The sequence below is a fragment of the Mustela lutreola genome, chromosome 7 (assembly GCF_030435805.1).
Source record: "Mustela lutreola isolate mMusLut2 chromosome 7, mMusLut2.pri, whole genome shotgun sequence".
Lineage (NCBI taxonomy): Eukaryota > Metazoa > Chordata > Mammalia > Carnivora > Mustelidae > Mustela > Mustela lutreola.
The window spans coordinates 80,377,329-80,397,551 of NC_081296.1; the positions used below are offsets into that span (position 1 = coordinate 80,377,329).

A 20,223-nucleotide genomic window follows, 5' to 3' on the forward strand; every position below is an offset into this window, starting at 1 on the left:
TCCACAATCTCAGCTTGCAGATTTAATATGAGAAAAAGGAATGAGGACTTTATGCCCTATAAGCAAAAGGCTGGTTAAGATCCCCTGGAGCTATACCTTTGTTAAAGAATCTGTATACGGATAACCATTTTTTAACTTTTTTTTTTTTTTTTTTAAGATTTGTTTATCTGACAGAGAGAGATCACAAGTAGGCAGAGAGGCCCACAGAAAGAGAGGAGGAAGCCGACTCCCTGCTGAGCAGAGTCCACCGTGGGGCTCAATCCCAGGACCCTGGGATCATGACCTAGCTGACGGCAGAGGCTTTAATTCACTGAGCCACACAGGCACCCCAAAACGTTTTTTTTCTACTAATTTTCCTAGACTGGACTCTTCTTGAAATAATTAACTAGTGGCAATAAAGATTTTGATCACGCAACCATGATCTAGAGGTGATTCTAGACAACTTCTCACTACAGAGAATGGATACTGTCTCTCAACATGTTAGAAAAATCTGAAGAAAGTGGTAGAGAGAAAAGTCAAGAAGGAGAGCCAGGAAGGATGTTATACATCAATTCTTCCTATCTGGGATTTGGTCTACAGCACCTAAACAGGAGGTTGCTGGAATATAAGCCAAAGATCCTGGTTAATTAAAATACTAAAAAACTATTCTGTTAGTCATTCACCAGTTGAGTAGATTAACAGGGGTAGGGCCGAGGAAGCCATATTCTTAAAAACAGTTTAATATTAAAAAAAAAAAAAAAAAAAAAAAAAGCCTCAGATGCCATTACTGATTAGCAAACTGTTACTAAAAACCTTCCTTTAATGAAAATCTTATTAAAGAGAAAACCCTCAAAACATCCAAATAAGTGGGCACCCCAAGAGTTTACTGGCCTATGCCAGACTAACATTGCACATCTTGAAAGAATCTGATCTTCTGGGTAAACTCCAGGCATTACCACTGATGCAACTAAACATCACTAGAACTCCCAACTACCACTCCATTTAGGACCCTGACCAAATTCTGTGTCTAAGAGATTCATATTCTAGACAAGATCAGAGGTAAGAAAGTTTATGGCATGGGACGCCTGGGTGGCTCAGTTGGTTAAGCAGCTGCCTTCGGCTCAGGTCATGATCCCAGCGTCCTGGGATCGAGTCCCACATCGGGCTCCTTGCTCCGCAGGGAGCCTGCTTCTCCCTCTGACTCTGCCTTCCACTCTGGCTGCCTGTGCTCGCTCTCGCTCGCTCTCTCTGACAAATAAATAAAATCTTTAAAAAAAAAAAAAAAAAAAAAAAAAAGAAAGTTTATGGCAGAGGGACGCCTGGGTGCTCAGTTGGTTAAGCCGCTACCTTCGGCTCAGGTCATGATCCCAGGGTCCTGGAATCGAGACCCACATCGGGCTCCTTGCTCAGTGGGGAGCTTGCTTCTCTCCCTGCCTCTGCCTGCCGCTCTGCCTGCTTGTGTTCTCCCTCTCTCTCTCTCTCTGACAAATAAATAAATAAATAACATCTTTAAAAAGAAAGTTTATGGCAGAGAGTACACTGAAGAGCTCAAATGGCAATTGTTAGCTACTCTACAATTTACTACATTCAACTCTTCTAATTTATTTTTTACCTCTATCTTTCCTCTTCTTTTCCCTGTTCTTGCCCGCCTTGATCAATTACCACCATAGGCAAAGTCCGGCTGATGACAAAAAGCACTGAAGAGACTGGTTAACCTTTATTCTAAATCTTTATTAGCTTTTGAAACCTTATTTCTGTTTAAGAATCCATTTTTCATTTTCATTTCAAATTACATTTAGAACTGAGACTCTTTTTTTAAAGAGAGTTCCTCATCAAATCATGTTCCTATCATGAATTTTCAATGGTTTTCACCATTACTTTAGAATAAAAAACTCTCATATTCATTGGCTTTTGATATTCAAAGCCCTTGGCCATATTATCCTAATGTACCTTTTTAATTGTTCCTCTGACTATTCTTGAATATGAAAAGAACGCTTTACTCTAGCTAGATTCATTTATTACCTCTCCTTTAAAAATATCACATTTATCCCTAGCTTTATGCTTTCATTCCTTCCTAAAAATACTCTCTTGAGAGTTTCCTCTGAACCAATTCAAATCCTACTTATTTCTAGGGCTCAGCTCAAATACCACACCTTCTTCATGAAGCTCTCTAATCACACCAGTCCTCAGAGAACTTTTGCTCTGTATTTTTATGATCTGTGTGTTTACATTATTTATGTGGCACTTTAAAACACACCATCTTCTGTTGTTGCTTTTATATGCAATTACCTTCTCTCCTGAAAACATTTTACGAAGTGCTAACTCCCCATATGGACCATGGAGATACGTATATAGCAGAAATTTAATAAATATTTTCTTGACTTTTATTTGAGAAGAAACACTAATTTAGAAGAGTGTTCCCCTTCCTCCTGGCTTTACAATCAGGGAAAAGAGTGCTAAGAGCAAAATGGATCAATTGAGGCTCTGCTACTTTTGGATTTAAGGAGAAAAGAGATCTTTAAAATAACTTATTTTTCTTCTATCACTAAATATCTTCTAAAAATCTATGTTCAGAAAGGAATTCTAGGGGTGCCTGGGTAGCTCAGTCAGTTAAGCGTCTGCCTTCGGCTCAGGTCATGATCTCAAGTCCCAGGATGGAGCTCCACGCTGGGCTCCCTGCTCCGCAGGGAGTCTGCTTCTCCCTTTGCTCATGCTTGTCACTGCTCTCTCAAATAAATAAATAAAATCTTAAAAAAAAAAAAAAAAGGAATTCTCTATTATCAGAAGGGTTAGTAACTTTGACATGCTCTAAAAATATTAAATATGGAATGATCACCTCCCATATGACCTTTAACATTAATTATGATTCAAAATACTTTAAATGTACACATGGGTTTAACATATCTATCTATTGCCCATGTGTCTTATATACATGTTTTCCTAAAAGTATACCATCTTAGGTAGTTTAGAAGATAAATGCTGCATTTCTGGATTTTTGCTTGAAATATTATACAAAATGAGTGCTTAATTTTTATATGAAAAAACTAATCTTGCCTAAACTGACTCCATACACCGAGTTAGAGATCCTTGTAATATGCTCACATGATGCGCCGCACTGCTTCTCAGAGCACACAGAACAACAGTAACTACTGTATAACAGTTTGATTAATGTCTAACTCTTCACTAGGCGATACTTTCCTTAGGGCAAAGACTTGTATTTTCTCTCCTATTTTCCTGGTGCCTAGCATGTGCCTAGCATACAATAGGCACTAAACAAAAATTTGTTATATGTATTAATGAACTATGGCAGATACCCATTTTGGGGGGGGGAGGATTACTGGATGTGCAATATGTCATCTATACAACTGGTGAAGGGATGACAAAGGGTTTTGACTACTGCTCAATGCAGAGATAGAGGACACTGAAGAGATACAGATGAGAAGAAACATCATACGGCCTCAGGAAAAACACTCTGAGGGGTTAATGCAACATAGAGGTGAAAGCAGACTTCCAAAAGGACATAATTCCCATGACAAATAGATATGAAGTATCAGTGTCACAGAATTTCCCTGGGACTCTTAATGGAGGCTTAGGATGAAAGGAGGCCTAACTACCTCCCCCCACCAACTACGCAGGATTGACAAAACAGCGCAGTGGGGAGGGAGATACGTACTGGGCGAATGTCTGCTGAGCTCCAGCTCTGGTCTCTCCAGGCTGCTCTGAAAGTCAGGAGGCAGCAGGGAAGCCACTCCCTCAGGATGGATCATCTCGTCCTCCGACTCAGCTGAAGCTTCTGCAAAGTACAGATTGGGTCGGGGCAGGGAGGGAGTGAAGGGCTAAGCATGTGGGAATATGTAGAGGAATGAAGGAGATCAGGCAAAGTCGCGGGACACAAAGTATATACTAAAAAGAGCACTGTACATAGAGAAAAACTCCCTGGGATTAAGATCTACCTCATTTAAAGGGTAGCTTAATTTACTTAGAACTCTTGCTGCTGGCAGGAATCCTCTTCTAACAGAGAGTTAAATTGTTTTCTTCCCTGACAAGAGGTAAATAAACAACTCACTTGGCCTAACTACCAAAGCAAGTAAGTAGCAGTTTCAGCCTTATTCCTGAAATTGCCTAGTTAAACAGGCCTATCTACACAGTGACAGGAGTAACAATGAAAAACTCCTTGTGACACTCTGGGCTTACCTTCAAGTTCTGCAGCTTCTCGGGCTTCACGTTCCAGACGCTGCCTAAGTAGCTCCTGCTGCTTTTCCAGATACTGCTTTATGAAACTGTTCTGGCTCATTTCCTCGCCAATCTGTGTAGAAGACATGGAAAAAAGAAAAGTTGAGGAAAGCAAACCAGGGAAACGGAAGGAAGAAAATTCCTTGGAACAAAAGCTTCCTCCTTATATTTGAGCCCAAGAAAGATAATCAAAATGTTGGAAGGTCCTCTTCTAAGCTACTCTTGTTGAGGACCAAAATAAAAAATCTCATGATTCATAAAAGATGACAAAAAGAGGAACTGCACATAATTTCTTATTCTAAATATTCTGATCCCAACCAGCAATGCCCAAGTAACTTAAAATCAAAATTCCCATAAAATTATGCCTTTTAATCTAAAAATTTAATCTAAAATATTATCTAAATTTTTCTTCCCTTAGTAACAAGAACTGAAGAAATACTAGTTCATACTAGGTCATTTTTTTGTTGTTCCTTTCCAGGAATCATTTTGTCAAATATCTCCAAAATTCAAATACAGTACTTAGAGTATGAAACCGAAAGATTAAGAAAAGGGATGTCTGTTCAACATTTAGACAGAGTTTTAACTCCGTTTTCTTTGGGTGGGAAGAAATGGTAATATTATACTTAAACTCCAGGAGTTTAATCTCTTTTCCCATTTCTTCCTGCAACGCAGACTTCCACAGCACTCTTCCGTCCTTCAGTTTTCTCTTTGCAAGCCCTCCTCCCAGAACCTTCTTGCCTAGCAAGTCCTAGTAGAACTCCAAAAAAAAGGAAAAATATCTGAGTAAATACTATTTATGGTTTTAGTTATCTTTCCTAAGCATGGTAAATGCTTATCTTCACCTAAAATAGAGATGAGTCTCCTCTTGGTATTCAATGGACACATGAAGTATGAGTTGCATGTATTAGAAAGCATATGCATTTGCTAGAAAAAATCCTAGATTAATGAAAGCAAAGCTTCAAAGACTAAAATGCAATGAATAAAAGGAATATAATCACAAACTGATTAACTTACGTAGTTTCTTAAGCTTATACTTAACTAAACATCTGTAAACTGACTAGACTATGATATAGCTTAATGAAGTGGTAACCAGGGAGTAGGAAGGCTCTCTTGTTTTTCCACAGTATCTTGGGACTTCATCTAGTACCAGAGCTGCACAACACAGCACTAACGAAGACCTGGATGTTTTCCTTTATGTATGTAACATACTATAATGAGGGGATTTTAAGAGCTGAAAAACATCTTATGAGATCAAAATGTCTAAAAATCTTATTTTTTTAAACTGTGGGGGCGCCTGGGTGGCTCAGTGGGTTAAAGCCTCTGCCTTCGGCTCAGGTCATGATCCCAGCGTCCTGGGATCGAGCCCCGCATCGGGCTCTCTGCTCTGCGGGGAGCCTGCTTCCTCCTCTCTCTCTGCCTGCCTCTCTGCCTAATTGTGATCTCTGTCAAATAAATAAAATCTTAAAAAAAAAAAAAAAAAAAAAAAAAAAAACAAAAAAAAACAACTGTGGAATGACGACTTCTAAAGAAATCTTATGCTGAAACTCAATATATAAAAACAGATAAAAGTAGATCTAATTTAATTAAGAGGGGAGTGTGAACCCCTGCTCACTTGGGAAGAAAGTTATCTTTCCCAGGAAGCCCCCAAAAGCAGCTCTACAAAACCAAAGTCAAGCAATTATAAAACCTGGATTTAGTCCAAACTTTTCTCATATTGTACATAGGAACTTAGGAATCCAGGGCCTCTAAAGGTTAAGTTTCTTGCCCTAAGTAACAGAGGAATTAATGATATTTAGGAGGAAAAGCATAGTCAGTATTAGCACTAGAGATGGTGTTTAATTTCCAAAAGACTGAATTCTTCAAAAATCTATGTCAACACAAGAATTCTTCTTACAAGTATTTTCTTCCACTGCCCTACTATCTACTTTATTTCTACATTAGAAGGCATCCAACTATTCTTCCCAAATCAACGGCAAATAAATGACTTCAGATTCTTGTACTATACTTCATCAGTTGGAACCACATCTTTCTGCATATACCACTGCAAGCATCAGAAATTAACTAATAGCTTTCCTAATTCAGTTCTTGAATTCTTTATTAGAATTCAGCTGTCCTGGTATGAGGAAATTTTCAACCCAGGAACTTAGGAAAATACTGGTGCGGATGTAAGCACCAAGTATACATCATTATGTCCTTCTATATGTCTGTGCATCCAAAAAAGCCCACCTTATCTAATAAACCTTTTTTCTTACCTGGGAATTTGGCTGGAATGCAGCATGGGGTGTTGAGTGTTTCTGTAAATTTTCTAGCATTAGAGCCTGGTACAGAGAAGGGCAAAAGTCAGAATCTAAGGGAATAAACCCCAGCCCTCCCCAATCTCTTCATTGAATGCAATGGCTAACCACACACACTTAACCTGTACTCCTTTTCCAGGGACCTAAAAGCCCTTTACTAATTCTCTTTCATCTTCAGAAGACCCTTAAAAGTAGCCATGGTTACTGCTGCCAAAAGTACAAATGTAAAATGCAGGCACATAGAGAAAATCATTGACTTGGCTATGTAATAAAATCAGTGACAATGACAGAACCCGTACTACACTCTTTATTATCTTCTGTACTTCTTACTAATGCCCCTTCTAAATCTGGCCATTCAGGTAAAATGACTTCAAATACTCAAGTCAGCTTCAAATACAGGAAACCAACATGGGGCTACTGGTTGTGGTCTGATTGAGTTACTTGGTCAGTTACCCAGGACTAAATCTACTTGAATGAACTTGTATTGCTTCCAACAGAGTGGCACCTAGATTTATCAACTATATAAAAATTTCAAAAAGGAGGCTACAAAACAAAACCACCACAGACTCTAAACTATGGCTGACCCAATCCACACACAAAACTGTCAGCTTCTGTAGAGGCAACGGTCTGTCAATTTAACCCTTGAGCCAACCCAAACCTAATCTACACTACAGGCCATGTATCCTAATTAACCCCAATTAAAACCAAGACATTTTCATCTTCCCTCCGTTTACACCGAATCTATACATACAAATCCACCTACTTCATGACGATCCCACTCTAAACTACTCAAATCGATTCAAAACCCCCAACATATACCAACCTGCCCCACCTCTCTCACCAATATTCACCAAACTCTTATCCGCCCAAATTGCTTCTGGATGCCCTATAAATTATACACCCCTCTATAACCGAGTCCCTTCAAATTAAGGTTTCTCTTCATCTCACCTACTAATCTAATCAGGTAGACATTTTACTCTATCCCAATCCTATTCTTCCGGACACCAACACCGACACCAACCCCATTAACTCCTCCGCCCAACTATACCCCTAACTCCGACCCAGCCCAATTCCCCCCCTCAGGCCAGCAACGCCGGTGGTAGTAGTGGGATTTAACTCCTTCTGCAGCGCATGCGCCGAAACCACAGACACAAACAAGGAGGGGGTGGGGGAAGGAGGAAGGAGCTTAAGACACTCCGGGAGAGTAGCGCGCACCCTCCCATTTTGGGCTCGCGCCGCTGCCGTTAAGGCGGGAACCGGCGCTATCTCTATTCCAGCGCGAGCCTCACCAACCACCGTGCGCGCGGATCCGGAGGCTCGCGCTGGCGGCCTGAGCTCGCTCGCGCGGAGCCCGGACACTGCGCCTGCGCCGCGGCAGAGACTCGTCTCTACCGGGTCCGCTCCCCTCCGACACTCCGGCAGCGCCGACTTCTCACCCCTTTGAGCCGCTTGACCAGGGCACTCTTCTGCCCGCTCTTCGCTAGGCCTCGCTGCTCCAGTGCGGCCTTCAGGTCGGTCACCCGCAGCGCCTGAAGAGGCTTCCCGTCCAGAGTCACCTCCTCCAGCTCCGCCATCTTGCGTGAGGTACTCGGGTCCGTCCCGACGGCTTCGGGCATCTTCGGTAATTTCCGCCAACGCCCTTCGAACGTACCGAGCTGACCCCGCCCACTGCCATAGTCAACCCCTCGATTACCACTCAGAACTCCCCGGGTTCCTCCGGAACTGCTCGGGTATTTCCGTCTCTACATCGGCACCAATCAGTTCTTTCCCTCCTCCCAGCCACTTCCCCCTCCCTCCCTCTGCTTGCAGAGCTCGGTTATTTTCGTCTTACCGAGGCTGTGAATCGAATGTACTCGGAAGCCGTCGACTCTGGCATAACCAAAATCGGAGTTACTCGGCCATCTCCGAGCCTAAGGCTGAGACGCTGAGGAGCTTGGGTGTTTGGGGCTGGTCCGGGACCGGAAGTGCGTGGGCTGCCGGGCTGGCCGTGTTTAGGGTTTTCAGGAAACATGGAAGCAGGGGCGACAGTTGGAGTTTAAGCACTTTTGTGACGGTCTTCGGGTGCCCTGTGAGAGGAAAGGGGAGGTAAGCGGGGTAGAAGTCTCTGTCTAGGCTGGGTCAGACTCGGTGTTTGCGGGTTACGCTAGAAGGGCACACTGCCCGCTCTGCTACCGATCCCCCTGCCGCCTCCCAATCGCTGAGTCCCCGCCACTCCCATCTAAGACTACGTTGTTCTTTGGGTCCTTGGAATGCCAGGCTCTGTGGCCTCCAAAGTGGGCAAGTGGCAGCACCGTGTTTTGGGGCCCAAACTGTGAACTGATTCATATTCTTTGAACTTGAGTTTGCTGTGGAGGCCGTGTCGCAAGACCCGACGGAAGTTTTTTCTTACCCGAGTAAGAATAAAGTTCCTTAGGAGGAATTGCTGTGAAAAAGGCGATCTCCTGGACTGTTTGGGTACTGGACTGATGTTGATTGCTTAGGGGTTCTTTTCTTTGTTACTACAAATACTCCCAATTTTCAGCAGAGGAAACGCAGACAGAATAGGTTATTGATAAGTAGTTTAAGGTTTTCATTGTTAGAAATTCAAACTGTGGAACTCGAAACCTATTCAAGTTAACTGACCTTCTGTTTGCATTACTGATGCAAATCAATGGCAGGGTACCCCTGGATATTTTGCATTAAAACTTGAAAATGTGCAAAGACATCAGTTGTTACACATCTACTGCAGTGTAACACTTATTAGACTCCTAAGCCACCAAACCGACTAGACTTCAGTCTTGAATAAACATGTGGCTTCTGTTTTTTTTTACTGTGTTATCTTCTTTGGGATGAGGCACCCTCACTCTGCTCTTAATTTTTCGTGGTGCTTTATTGGAAATATAAGGAAGAAATGGATGTTAGGAAGTTCTGGGCATAATTCAGAGGCTATATACACATTACAAAGAAGGCTTTTTCATCATACGTGATTTTTTTTTTTCTTTTCTCACCATTGATAGCTCTGGATGATTAGCATCTATGCCCAGACCATCTGCATGTACTAGATTTTAAAATGTGTACCTTTTTTCATTTTAAGGAAGGTGAGATGCACTAACATTAATCGTTTTTTCTTCGCTCACCCTGGAATACAGAAGTAGGCCAGGGAGAATGAGCAAGAAATATGTTGGTTATTTTTAGGTTTCTTATAAGAATAATGGAGAGAAGAAGGGGTTAGGGAAGGTGATGGGTCTGAAAAAGAGGGAGGTTGGCAAGTATGAAATGAAGTTATTCTGGAGTGACTTCTCTGAGGTAATCGGATAATAATCTATATGAATTACCCTTTTGTTTTCCTGTAAGCTGAATTGTTAAAAAGTAATTTTATCTGTAGATGCTGGTTTTGATAAGATTTCTTGTTGGGAAGTTGTATTTTGGTTACTCTAGAGAGTATATAACAGTGCTTTTATGTTTCAGGATGCCACTGGAATCATCTTCCTCTTCAGTACCATTATCCCTCCCTTCTCCCCTACCCCCAGTACCAGATGGTATTACTAACTCTTCCCCTCCCCCAATGTCTTACATCACTTCCCAGGAGATGAAGTGTATTCTTCACTGGTTTGCCAGTTGGTCAGGTCCACAGCGTGAACGTTTCCTACAGGACCTGGTAGCTAAGGCAGTGCCAGGAAAATTACAGCCACTGCTGGAAGGGCTGGAGCAGCTTAGTGTGTCTGGAGCAAACCGACCACCTTGTATCTTTGAGTGCCAGCTACGACTTTGGGATCAGTGGTTTCGAGGTTGGGCTGAGCAGGAGCGCAATGAATTTGTCAGGCAGCTAGAGGTCAGTGAGCCAGACTTCGTGGCGAAGTTTTACCAGGCAGTGGCTGCTACGGCTGGTAAAGACTGATGGGCATTAAAGTCAAGAAGATAATCACAGCTGATAGAACTGCAACTTCACTGCGAGATCTTCAGATGTGTCACTTAAAGGCCTAGGAATGGTATCCTGATCCGCTGACTGAACTTTCTGACCAGTACAAGCTTGATTATTTGTTTGGAGGATGAAGGGGCAGAGGGAATGGGAGAGAGAGAATCTTAAGCAGGCTCCAGGCCCAGCACGGAGCCCAACACGAGGCTTGATCTCACAGCCCTGAGATCATGACCTGAGCCCAAATCAAGAGTTGGACGTTTAAGGGACTGAGTCACCCAGGCGCCCCAAGGCTTGCTTATTCAACGTTAACAGCCTATCAGCTGAACTGTTCATATGAATGTTTTCCATCTAAGTCAATCCAGATCAGCAGTCTGCCTCCTAGCTTGTTCCTTTCTACATGTCACACCCTCAAGAATTCCATGGCTTCTTTTGCAAGTATAACCAGAAGGAACCTACACATTGTAACCCAAGTGTATTGCTGGCCCATGGGGCTATAAAGTAGAGCCTTCCTATTCCAGAAACAGAGAGAAGGACTATTTAAAAAAGGTCATGTTTTTTGTAGATTAACTGGATTCACATGGCTGGTTTCACTGCCCTTATCAGATTCTGGCATAATTATGTTGACATCCCAACTATTAGCTTTCCTAGTAATAATTTTGTAAGATTATGGAAAAATCAGGAAAGGGATATCATTCGTTACTCCTTTCCCACACTGATGTTTATTTGAATCTAAATAGCAATGACTTTTCCTAAAGCATATGTGATATTCTTGGAGCTGATAACAGATTTCCTATTCTGTAAGTTTGCTTGTGAAACAAAAACAAGTGACACTCTTCATAGGTTGAAGGGTTTATTTTTTGTATCAGAATAAAGAATGAATCTTCAGAACCATGTCTCTTGCTTTTTTTTTTTTTTTTTTTCATTACAAGGCTAGTACAGAGGTGATACCTAAAGAAAGAGGCATTTTGAGAAAAGTAGAACTGAAGTGTAGACTTGCCATCCAGTTGTCTTCCAAGAAATAATCTTCCATATCTATCCTGTTATTCTCTGGGTAACATCACACCTCCCTCATTCCTGTAACTGGGCCCCTTGTATCTTGGAGCTCTGGTGAACCGTAAGGGCCAGATGGTGCCACCAGAAGAGTAGCTCGTTTCTGATAGGCCATGGTTCCCAGTGCACCCACCAGGATAAGCAGTGTTAGGCAGAGTCCTGTGGACAGTGCTAGATGGGTCACAGAGGGTTTATGGTCCAAGGTAACCAGCAACCTAGGAACACAGAAGTAACGTTTGTCTTGGAATAATGCCTAGGCTTACGGGTGAAGGACTTCACCTTTATCCTAATACGCAGAGATCATGAAAGCCTGCCTCTTCCCATCAGTAAGCTACAAAGGAAGTCAGGAATATAGAACCTGAAAGTAGGAAAAAGACCAAGGTCTGAGCCTCCCAGCAACTTAAGTTATTGGAAGGAGATCTAACTTGGCAGTGAGGGGAAGTTTAAGGGAAGAGTTAGACTATGGTGTTTGGGTGACTGGACATGGTGCCCCAGTAGTACTTAAGGGAGGAAGAGGACTAGGATCCCTATGTCCTAGACTTGGAGAAGTCCAATGATTATGGAGGGAAAGGTGTCCCATAGTGACAGACCTGAGGTGATCATATTAATTGTCTTCCGAAATAACCCTAAGACTACATATGAGTGAGAGCTTAATGCAATTTCCAACATCTGGACTCCAGAAATTTGAAAGAAAACTACTTAGGATATTCTCTTACTTGATGTGTCTTGTGGTAAAGCTGGCTCCTCCATAATGTACTTCTAGGGGCTTCTGCTGGAGAGTGAGGGTCAGGTGTCTGTGCAGCATACCAACCGAAGGCCCTTGGCAGCCAGGGGACTTGCTCATGTACACAGTGAACACCAGACTAGTGGTAATGGAGGGGCTGTGGAAATAGCACCTATAGGGACATTTGGATCTTTTTAAGGGAGGAGGAATCCCTGGAAGAGTATATCTCCTGAAGCAGGTGCAGGCTTAGGAGTGGGAAAAAGTGTTCAGAGGAATGTTGTGAAGTAACCCACTTAAGCCGTTCCTGTGGCCCACTGTATAAATCCTCAGCCTGAACTGTCCCTTTACCTGCTGGTGTTGCCTCTGCTCACCAGAGCCTGAAGTACTGCTTCGGTCAGCCCGTCCAGCTCTTCCTTCCCCACCGAGGGGCCTGGGGGCCCAGCTAATTGTAAAGACAGCTGGAATAACAGGTCTTGAGGCGGAAGACTCACAGGTGGGGAAGTAACAGCACCCGTACCTTTGAAAGTTTGACAAAGCCGACCCCGGGGACAGAAGAGAAGACCAGAGTACCCAGGTATCTGTAACGAAATACATGGCAGGATGTATTTAGGACCTCAGTTGCTTGCTCAAGCCCCCCTTCTAAGGAAAAAGTACGATCTAGATCGGGGTCATGGACTCAGTGGGCACTTAGTAAAAAATGAAAGAACATTGGAAGAGGTTGGATAGTACTGCTTGCTATATGAGCACTTTTAGACTTCCTTTTGCCAATGCACTATGTGGCTTTTTGCTTATGATACCCACCTGAATAGCCTTTCCGGGAAGGCATTGGACCCAGGCTGTCCCCTCAGCCCGCACCTCATACGCTCCTCTCTCTGTGCATTGGTGTAAGTAGCAGCGGCCTGTGAGCTCTGCTTCCATCGGATGTGGGATCTCAGACGGATGCCTGGTCTCATCCTCATGGAGCAAGTGTGAAGTGAGGTTGGCGAGGAAGCAACGACTCTGGGAATGGTAAATTTCCCCGTGGGGGTTCTCTGCCCCAGGTGGGAACCCGTTTTCCTTCTTCCAGCATTCGCTCTGAGGGGCGGGACAGGAGGCAGAAAAGTGTTTGCCGAAATGCCTTAGGAATTGACTCTGCTCTGGGCCAGTTCCATTCCTTTCCTTTCTATTCTCTAGTCATCTCACCCCATTGGCCAAGGGCTTGTACATGCGGCAGCCTTCCAGCATGGGGTCGGAGGAGCAGCTTCCCTTATCCAGATGCAGATAGTGGCAGCCCAGCCCGCTGTGTGGAAGGGAGGGCAGCTGACCACTAGGATCCCCAACAGCTGTATCACCCCCCAACCACACAGCACACCTACCTGCCAGTGCAGAAGAAGTCTGAGGAGCCAGCCCCACACGTAGTCACCAGGCCAAATTCCAGGCCAGATCCTGCTGGAGAGAAAGGAAGAGAAAGAGCCCTCCAAACAAAAGAAGCCCCAAGTGTCCCTCAGCTTGAGCTGTGCTCATGGCTTCAGTGACACCTCAGTGGCAGAAAATCCCCCCCCAAACTCTCACTGCCCCCACGGTGCTCTGCCAGTCTCCCCTGTTCTCACCCTGGCCCCACGGCAGCTCCTCTGCCACACTGTGATTGACTCGGTACCAGCCGGAGTCTTCGAAGGCAGCAAGAGTGATGGGATCCAGTCGAGTGCGCCGGGCACCATCAAAGGTAGCAGTCATGATAGAACCCTGGAGCAGTCGGGCCTCCCAGTGTGAAGACAGAGGGCCCTAGGAAGGAGGGAGCTGGTTGCCACCAGACCATTCCCTCTTCCTTCCAGCACCACCAGGCGTCCTGTTCCCACCTCTTCTTCCAAGGGAACCCCTGGTGAAGTCCCTGGCACTCCCAAGTGTCTGGCCAGGCTGTGGCTAACAGCTGGGGTGGTAAGAAGCAGTTGTCCCCACTCATCTCTCCTTGTCACTTGTTGCCTTGTAGAACAGTTCTCTCTAACTGAGCACAGAAGGGGAAGAAGGCAATATGAGGTGAGGAATGCTTAGGAAGAGGGGAGCAGAACTGGAAGGAAGGCATGGGTGGGGGGCTAGTGATCCCCTCTTGTTGACATCATGGGAAAGCTTGCCCTCATTCCTCCCATTTACCACTGGGTCCTGAGGGACAATCCCGCCACTTCTTGAAGAGCTGTCCTGAGAAGCCCAGAGCATGGAGCAATTCATGGAGAGTGACCTGAGGACAAATGACCGCAGGATGAGGGAGACCGGGGGTGGAGCAGGTTGACCTGCCACTGGATAGTTCCTCTGCCCAGTCAGCTCTTCCTAGAGTTGAGGCACCTTCTCCTCCATCCTTAATAGATTCTTTCATTCGTGGGAAGCTGAATGACGTGCCCCCTCTCCCCAACCTGTTTGCGCCTTCCTACTTATCATGCAGCAGTCACCGTGACAATGTCACTATGGCTGAGGCTGGGGCTGGAGAGATGCTGGGCACAGTAGATGATGGTACCAGCAAGGGGTCTGTCTTCCGAGTCCAGCTGGCAGCAGGCAGCATAGGCTATGACAGAGGGCTGTGGATGGGCCAGGACAAGGTCAGAGGTGGAAAGCAGGGAAGTGGGGGAACACAGAAGCACTCTTCCTGAAAACGGACACCCAGGGAACCCAGCAGGGATAGCTCCAGGGGAAGGCTTTGAAGGGGCTTAGCTCCCACCCAAACTTCATCAACATGACCAAGTCACCTCCAATAATCACAAGTTAATAAAAGCTGCCTTTGTGCTCTCTCCCCCTTCCCATGATATTTAAAATTAAGAGAGGAAGAACAAGTAAAAGGATTTGATTTGAGTCTCACCTCTCCACGGCACTTGGAAGTGTGGGCCACCCACACATACAGGAGAAAATCCGTGTCTTGGACCCCGGGTCCATCTGGCTGGACCAGTTGTGGGGGACCGTGCTCGGGCCACAATGCGTAACCACGGAGATGGGCATCTGGGATCTGTCCAGAAGTGAAATGTTGCATCTAGCTTAGCAGATGAGGACAGCAGGAAACTGGGAGTGAGGAGCAGGCAGTCTTTATCAGAATAGGGACTCTTGCCATCCCTCCCACCCCCAGGTCTCTGATTTGATAAACTGCCAGGAGAAGGGGCTCAGGAAGTTACTTTTGTTAGGAAGCACATTAAGTAATTTTGATGTTAACAGTCTTGGAGAAGTCTAGGCAGGCTAGAGATCTTTGGATTCCCAAATCTGAGAAATTGCTCTCACCTTTGCCCCCAGGCAACTCTCTCCTTGGTACCCTGGGTTCAAGAGGCTGCACCTGCCAAGCGTGAGTATCTGTAGGTGAGCTGGAGCCATCTTTGGGTACCCTGAAGAGGTCGTATATACATTCTCGACACCACGAACTCACCTGTGGTAGTTTGGGGCATCTGGGTCCCCCCAAACAGCGTGGCAGTACTGTGCGGGGTCTCGACTCAGAAGCAGAGGGCCTTGCACTGGAGGGACTTAAAAAGAGTGGTCAGTTTCACCTCAACATCTTAGAGTTCCTTTCCTCTAGTCATCTTCCTCCCTTACCCTCTGCTCCTCAGCCCTCCCTGTTGCCTCCCCACTCACCTGTGAGCATCCCCTGGAGTTGCTGAGCAGCCTGTCTGGCTGCGGCCAGGGCCAGGGCTTGTGGTCCTCCTCTCATTCTGGCTCCCTCCGGCTCCCAGGCTCCATCTGATACAGGGTCTCTGATAGAGTAGGTTCGAATTCGTAGGGGCTGAGGCTCACGGAAGCCAGACAGGGTGAGGGTGGAAAAGCGGAAGCTGGGTGCAGGTTGGGAGAGATGGGGCCTGAGAAGTGTCACAGACTTCTGCGTCTCATCATGTAGGCATCTGCTCACAGCCGTCCCCACCACCAGCAGCAGCAGGAACATTTTGCAAGTGTTTCTTCTTTACCTGGCCAGGATCCTGTCTTCTGCTCCTCTCTTCCCTGCCTCACTGACTTCCCGCTTCCCCCTCTCTACTCTCTCTCCATACCCCTCCACACCTCTCTCACTTAGCTTTTCAAGATTTGAGTGTGTTGTTGACAAAATCCACATCCACAGTTCCCACCAGGAGGTTGGATGTGAAGAAGGGCCAAAGCTGCCACCCCCAGGGGGTGCTTGAGGTGGGGAGCCGTGTGTGTGTGTGTGTGTGTGTGTGTGTGTGTGTGAGAGAGAGAGAGAGAGAGAGAGAGAGAAAGAGAGAGAGAGAGAGAGAGAGATGTCAGGGGTGGGGAAGGCAGTGTTATTACTTAAGGCCTCAGCTGATCTTTCCAGGGAGGAGCCTGCCTCATTCAGGAATCTCTCATCCTAGTTGCCCTCCTTCTGAGTAGATAACCTTGGAACCATCCCAGAACTACAAAATCAGTGTTAATGTAACGGTGTTCATGGGGACACTCTGTGCTTCATAGATGCTTACTTATCTTATTAGAGATGGGCAAACGAGGCTTCTGCACATCCCTGGCCCTGCTCTCAGAGCTGGGTGGACTCTAACTAAACTGCAAGGCTTTCATGCACCTCTCCTACCTACTCAGGGCACTTAGTAGGTGCTCAGGAAATACACTTTGGCTGACTGACCCCTCCTAGGAAAAGCTGTTGTGTTAGCTCCATGAAGCTTCACAGAGCCACATATGGTCATGCTGGAAGGGAAAGTCACCTCTTAAAATGGACGTTAATAGAATGTGCTCAAGGATGTTCTCACCCAGCTCTTGGAACTCCCTGTTTTCTCTGTTCATGCTGTGTTTTCACATCCTGTCTGGATACACTCCTCCTTCCCTGCCCACCTGGCCAATTCCTACCTTCCCTATAATTACGCTGGGAAGCCTTTTGTGCTTAACACCTTCTGCCCAAATTCCACACTTGGAGGGGGAAGGGAGCCCACTTCACAGGAGGGGCATCTCCTCCCCTCTCTTGCAATGATCACTGGCTTAGTGGCTTTCCCTTCCTTCCGGTCCCTCACTCCTTCCAGGTAAGCCTGCTTCCTGGCTGACTTGGTAGCTGCAGTGCTCAGCACTGTCCCCAGGGCCCAGTCTTCAGTTTGTGGATGAAGGAACAGAACCTAACCCCATTGCTTAACTTTTGAAGAAATAGGTCAGGGGTGAAATGACGTAAAGCAACACAGCTAATTAGTTACAGACAGGACAAGAGTTTACAGAAAAGCTGCTGATTTACCAGGGAGGCTGGATTTTATACTTGGACATTACCAAACCCATGGCTGGAACGACCAGTTACAAGGGAAGCAGTCAGATGCTGGAGACAAACCAACTCAGTCGCTTTCCATCTAGGTGACTTTGGTCCAATGCCTCCAGCCTTCCATTTGCAAAAGGGGGATGACTGCATGTCCCTGGCAAGGTTGCTTTGAGGAGGAAGCAAAGACTTCTTCAGGGGCATCTGGGTGGCTGAGTAGGTTAAGTGTCAGGGTCATGAGTTCAAGACCCACATGGGGCTACACGCTGGGCATGGAGCCTACTTAAAAAAAAAAAAAAAAAAGGATTTGTAGGGTGCTGAGAACAGCCTGCAGCTCATGTTCAATACCAAGTCACATCAACGGTTCATATTCTACACTTCCAACTCAGTGGAGAATAGCTCTGTTCTTCTTGACACGTGTATCAATCTTTATAGGATTCCTGTTCTTTTTCTAAGGCAAACCTTTTCCTCCAAATATCACATGCCCTCCTTTTCCTGGCTAGGCGGGCAGATTTGCCCAAGGGGGTCAAAGTCTGTGGGGGCTCAACTCAGGTACCCCCACGCAGCCCCCACCCTGCTGCTGTCACTCCTAGTACTTTGCTGCCCCCTTGTGGCTGCATCGAGGAGGGTGCGCCCCGGCCGGGCCGGAGTTCAGCTGAACTTCACACATGCCTGCAGAACTTCTACCTTCCAGCAGCAACGGCACTAGAAACAGCTAGAAACAGCTCGTGCTTCTTCTGCTGCAATACCTCTTTCCTGCTTCTGCCAGGCAAATTCGCCCTAGTCTTTCCGGAGCCAGCTGAGAGGGTCTCCACCTGCTGAGTTTTTTTTTCTTTACCCACCCCCACCTGGGGGGGGCGGTGGAGGTGGTTTGCCTCTTCACTGTCCTCCAATACCAGTTCTCACACGTCTTTCAAGTAGCGCTATTACATTCTCCTGACATTTATTTTTGTGCTTATTTGCCTGCTAGACTGTGGGCAGGGGCTGAGTCTGATTCGCCTGTGCCTCTTTGAAGAGGTGTTAAGTAGGCACAGAGGGATAACGGAGGTAGGAAGGTGGCTGGGAATAAAGAGGAGGTAAGGAGAGAGGGTGAGAATAACAGTTATGTGAGCACACCCTTTGTGCCCAGATGTCTTGCAAGTGCTTTAGAATCATGTATTCTTTTTGGCAACCTTCCAGGGTAGGAATGATTATAATTACCCCAGTTTTACAACCGAGGCACAGCAAAATTAGGCAGTGTGGGTCAGTGGTAAATGTGGGGTTTAAGCCACCATGCTATCATGTTCTCAAGTGCACAGCATGGAGACTAAAAGTAAGATTGATCAATCAGAGAAGCAGCTTGAGAAAGAGGGGGAGCAGGGAGAACGGGTGGAGACAGGAGGGAAGAAGGGTAAGGAGAGGATGAGTTGTGGCAGAGGGTGGGCAGACCACAGAGCAGAAGGTGAAGAGGACAGGAAGGGACAAGGTTAGAGGAGGAAATCAGGGAAGGGAGGGAAGGCGTTAAGGAGAAAGGGGGAGGAGGTAGAGGCCAGCTAGGATGAGGAGAGGGAGTGGGAGAGGATGGGGACGAGCAGAGCATGTCTCGGTGACCTCACGGTCCGTGTGGATGTTCCGTCTGGCATACTGACTTCTCAGTTCCTTCGCTGGCCCATCTCCAGCATTCTCTGTTCCACTTCAGCCAGCCACTCCCGGGAGCCTTATCATCACCAGAAACTGTAGCACCTATGAAATAACTGAATCAAACATCACCCGCTCTGATATGATCTCCTTTCCTTACCGTTGGTTTGCTCAAGTGGGCTTACTGCCGCTCTTCTAGGGGCTCATGGAAGAACCGCTGGCCCTTCCTGTCTTTTCATCTTCACCTCCAGGCTCATCACCAAATCCCTCCTTTGAAAGGGATTTCCTTCACCGTCTGTCCTGTGCCTCCTGCCCCCGAATGTTTGTCTTCTCTACACCGGCCCCCAGCAGCTAAGGACCACTGAGGGCAATCACCCCAGAGGACAGCCTGCGGTCATGCCATTGGCATCATTGACTTCAGCGGGGCACCCTCAAGTCAGAGATCTCAGTCCTCTTCCCTCACAGCACCTGGGGTCTTGCTCCTCCGAGCCTCTGCTCGGTCCCTAGCACTGGGCTCCTCCGTCCTGGTAAAGACAGAGCCACTGGACAGAACAGGCGAAGGCGCGCCTTTTTCACCCTCCCTGCACTGGTGTCTATCGCTGCTGCTGTCCCTTCTTTCTCCTCAGAGGACAGGAAATATCCTCATCCTTTGGGAGGTGGTTCATCCCTCCCACGCTCTGGATTCCTTCAGTGGGAGATGTGGCTTCAGCCCCTCTCTGACTCGGTCTCTTCCCCAGTCCATCAGTGACCAGGAAGGGCTTGCCTGGGGCCTTGGCATGCATTTCTCTGTCTGCTGGGAACCCCTGCCCTTTGCCTGTCTGACTCCTCACCTTGCAGATGTCTGTGTGTTACTTCCTCAAAGACGCCTTGTCTGACCTTCACCTTTCAGTCAGGTGCCCTTGTTAACATCCATCCCAGTCACCCTTCGCTTTTGCCACATACCCCTGCCCATTTAGAATAATCAATTTATTTGTGGTGGTGTGTGTGTCTGTCCCCTTCATGGATCTGTAACTGGGGCAAGAACTGCTCTCCACCTTTATCCTGTAGCTTCTATAACAAGCAAAGTGTCCAGCCTGAAGTAGGTGTTGTAAGTATTTTTTAAAGATTATTTATTTATTTGAGAGAAAGAGAGAGCACGAGGTGGGGAGGGTTGAAGGGAGAAGCAGACTCCCCGCTGAGCAAGGAGCCCAATGCAGGGCTCAATCCCAGGACTCCAGGATCATAACCTGAGCTGAAGGCAGTCGCTTAATCA

At 46.3% G+C, this 20,223-nt stretch overlaps 3 protein-coding genes across 5 annotated transcripts in view; 1 reads left to right on the forward strand and 2 right to left on the reverse strand.

Annotated features, from left to right (window-relative positions):
- Nucleotides 1-8,124, reverse strand: part of ACIN1 (apoptotic chromatin condensation inducer 1) — a 34,453-nt gene extending 26,329 nt beyond the window's left edge. Inside the window, exons 1-4 of one of the 2 annotated variants that reach the window (XM_059181641.1) lie at nucleotides 7,943-8,124; nucleotides 6,465-6,530; nucleotides 4,174-4,285; nucleotides 3,653-3,772 (exon numbers count right to left, since the gene is read on the reverse strand). In XM_059181641.1, coding sequence (XP_059037624.1) covers nucleotides 3,653-3,772; nucleotides 4,174-4,285; nucleotides 6,465-6,530; nucleotides 7,943-8,122 — 478 coding nt within the window. In that variant the 5' untranslated portion in view covers nucleotides 8,123-8,124. The remainder of the gene's footprint in view (nucleotides 1-3,652; nucleotides 3,773-4,173; nucleotides 4,286-6,464; nucleotides 6,531-7,942) is intronic. The other variant, XM_059181640.1, reaches the window with a different exon arrangement.
- C7H14orf119 (chromosome 7 C14orf119 homolog) lies at nucleotides 8,002-11,292 on the forward strand. 2 transcript variants are annotated; one of them, XM_059181648.1, is made up of 2 exons: nucleotides 8,002-8,127; nucleotides 9,954-11,292. In XM_059181648.1, the coding sequence occupies exon 2, from the start codon at nucleotides 9,955-9,957 to the stop codon at nucleotides 10,381-10,383; it is 429 nt and encodes a 142-aa protein (XP_059037631.1). In that variant the 5' UTR covers nucleotides 8,002-8,127; nucleotide 9,954; the 3' UTR covers nucleotides 10,384-11,292. The 2 variants fall into 2 exon arrangements, with proteins under 2 accessions (XP_059037631.1, XP_059037630.1); XM_059181647.1 differs by lacking the exon at nucleotides 8,002-8,127 and adding an exon at nucleotides 8,165-8,591.
- CIROP (ciliated left-right organizer metallopeptidase) lies at nucleotides 11,256-16,364 on the reverse strand. The gene is made up of 14 exons (XM_059181649.1): nucleotides 15,758-16,364; nucleotides 15,555-15,648; nucleotides 15,413-15,464; nucleotides 15,003-15,146; nucleotides 14,599-14,724; nucleotides 14,306-14,390; nucleotides 14,014-14,159; nucleotides 13,768-13,939; nucleotides 13,534-13,603; nucleotides 13,361-13,457; nucleotides 12,980-13,252; nucleotides 12,527-12,756; nucleotides 12,171-12,350; nucleotides 11,256-11,669 (listed from the first exon to the last, which is right to left on the reverse strand). The coding sequence occupies exons 1-14, from the start codon at nucleotides 16,059-16,061 to the stop codon at nucleotides 11,462-11,464; spliced, it is 2,181 nt and encodes a 726-aa protein (XP_059037632.1). The 5' UTR covers nucleotides 16,062-16,364; the 3' UTR covers nucleotides 11,256-11,461.
- Between the last annotated feature and the right edge of the window lie 3,859 nt (nucleotides 16,365-20,223).

Excerpts from the sequence above, each read along its gene's own strand:
- CIROP (XM_059181649.1), bottom strand. The coding sequence starts at position 16,061 with ATGTTCCTGCTGCTGCTGGTGGTGGGGACGGCTGTGAGCAGATGCCTA. Across the intron at positions 15,465-15,554 it reads GATGCCCCAAACTACCACAG|GTGCAGCCTCTTGAACCCAG; the intron begins GTGAGTTCGTGG and ends CACGCTTGGCAG. Across the intron at positions 13,940-14,013 it reads GGGTTCCCTTGGAAGAAGAG|GGCCCTCTGTCTTCACACTG; the intron begins GTGGGAACAGGA and ends CCTCCTTCCTAG.
- C7H14orf119 (XM_059181648.1), top strand. The coding sequence starts at position 9,955 with ATGCCACTGGAATCATCTTCCTCTTCAGTACCATTATCCCTCCCTTCT.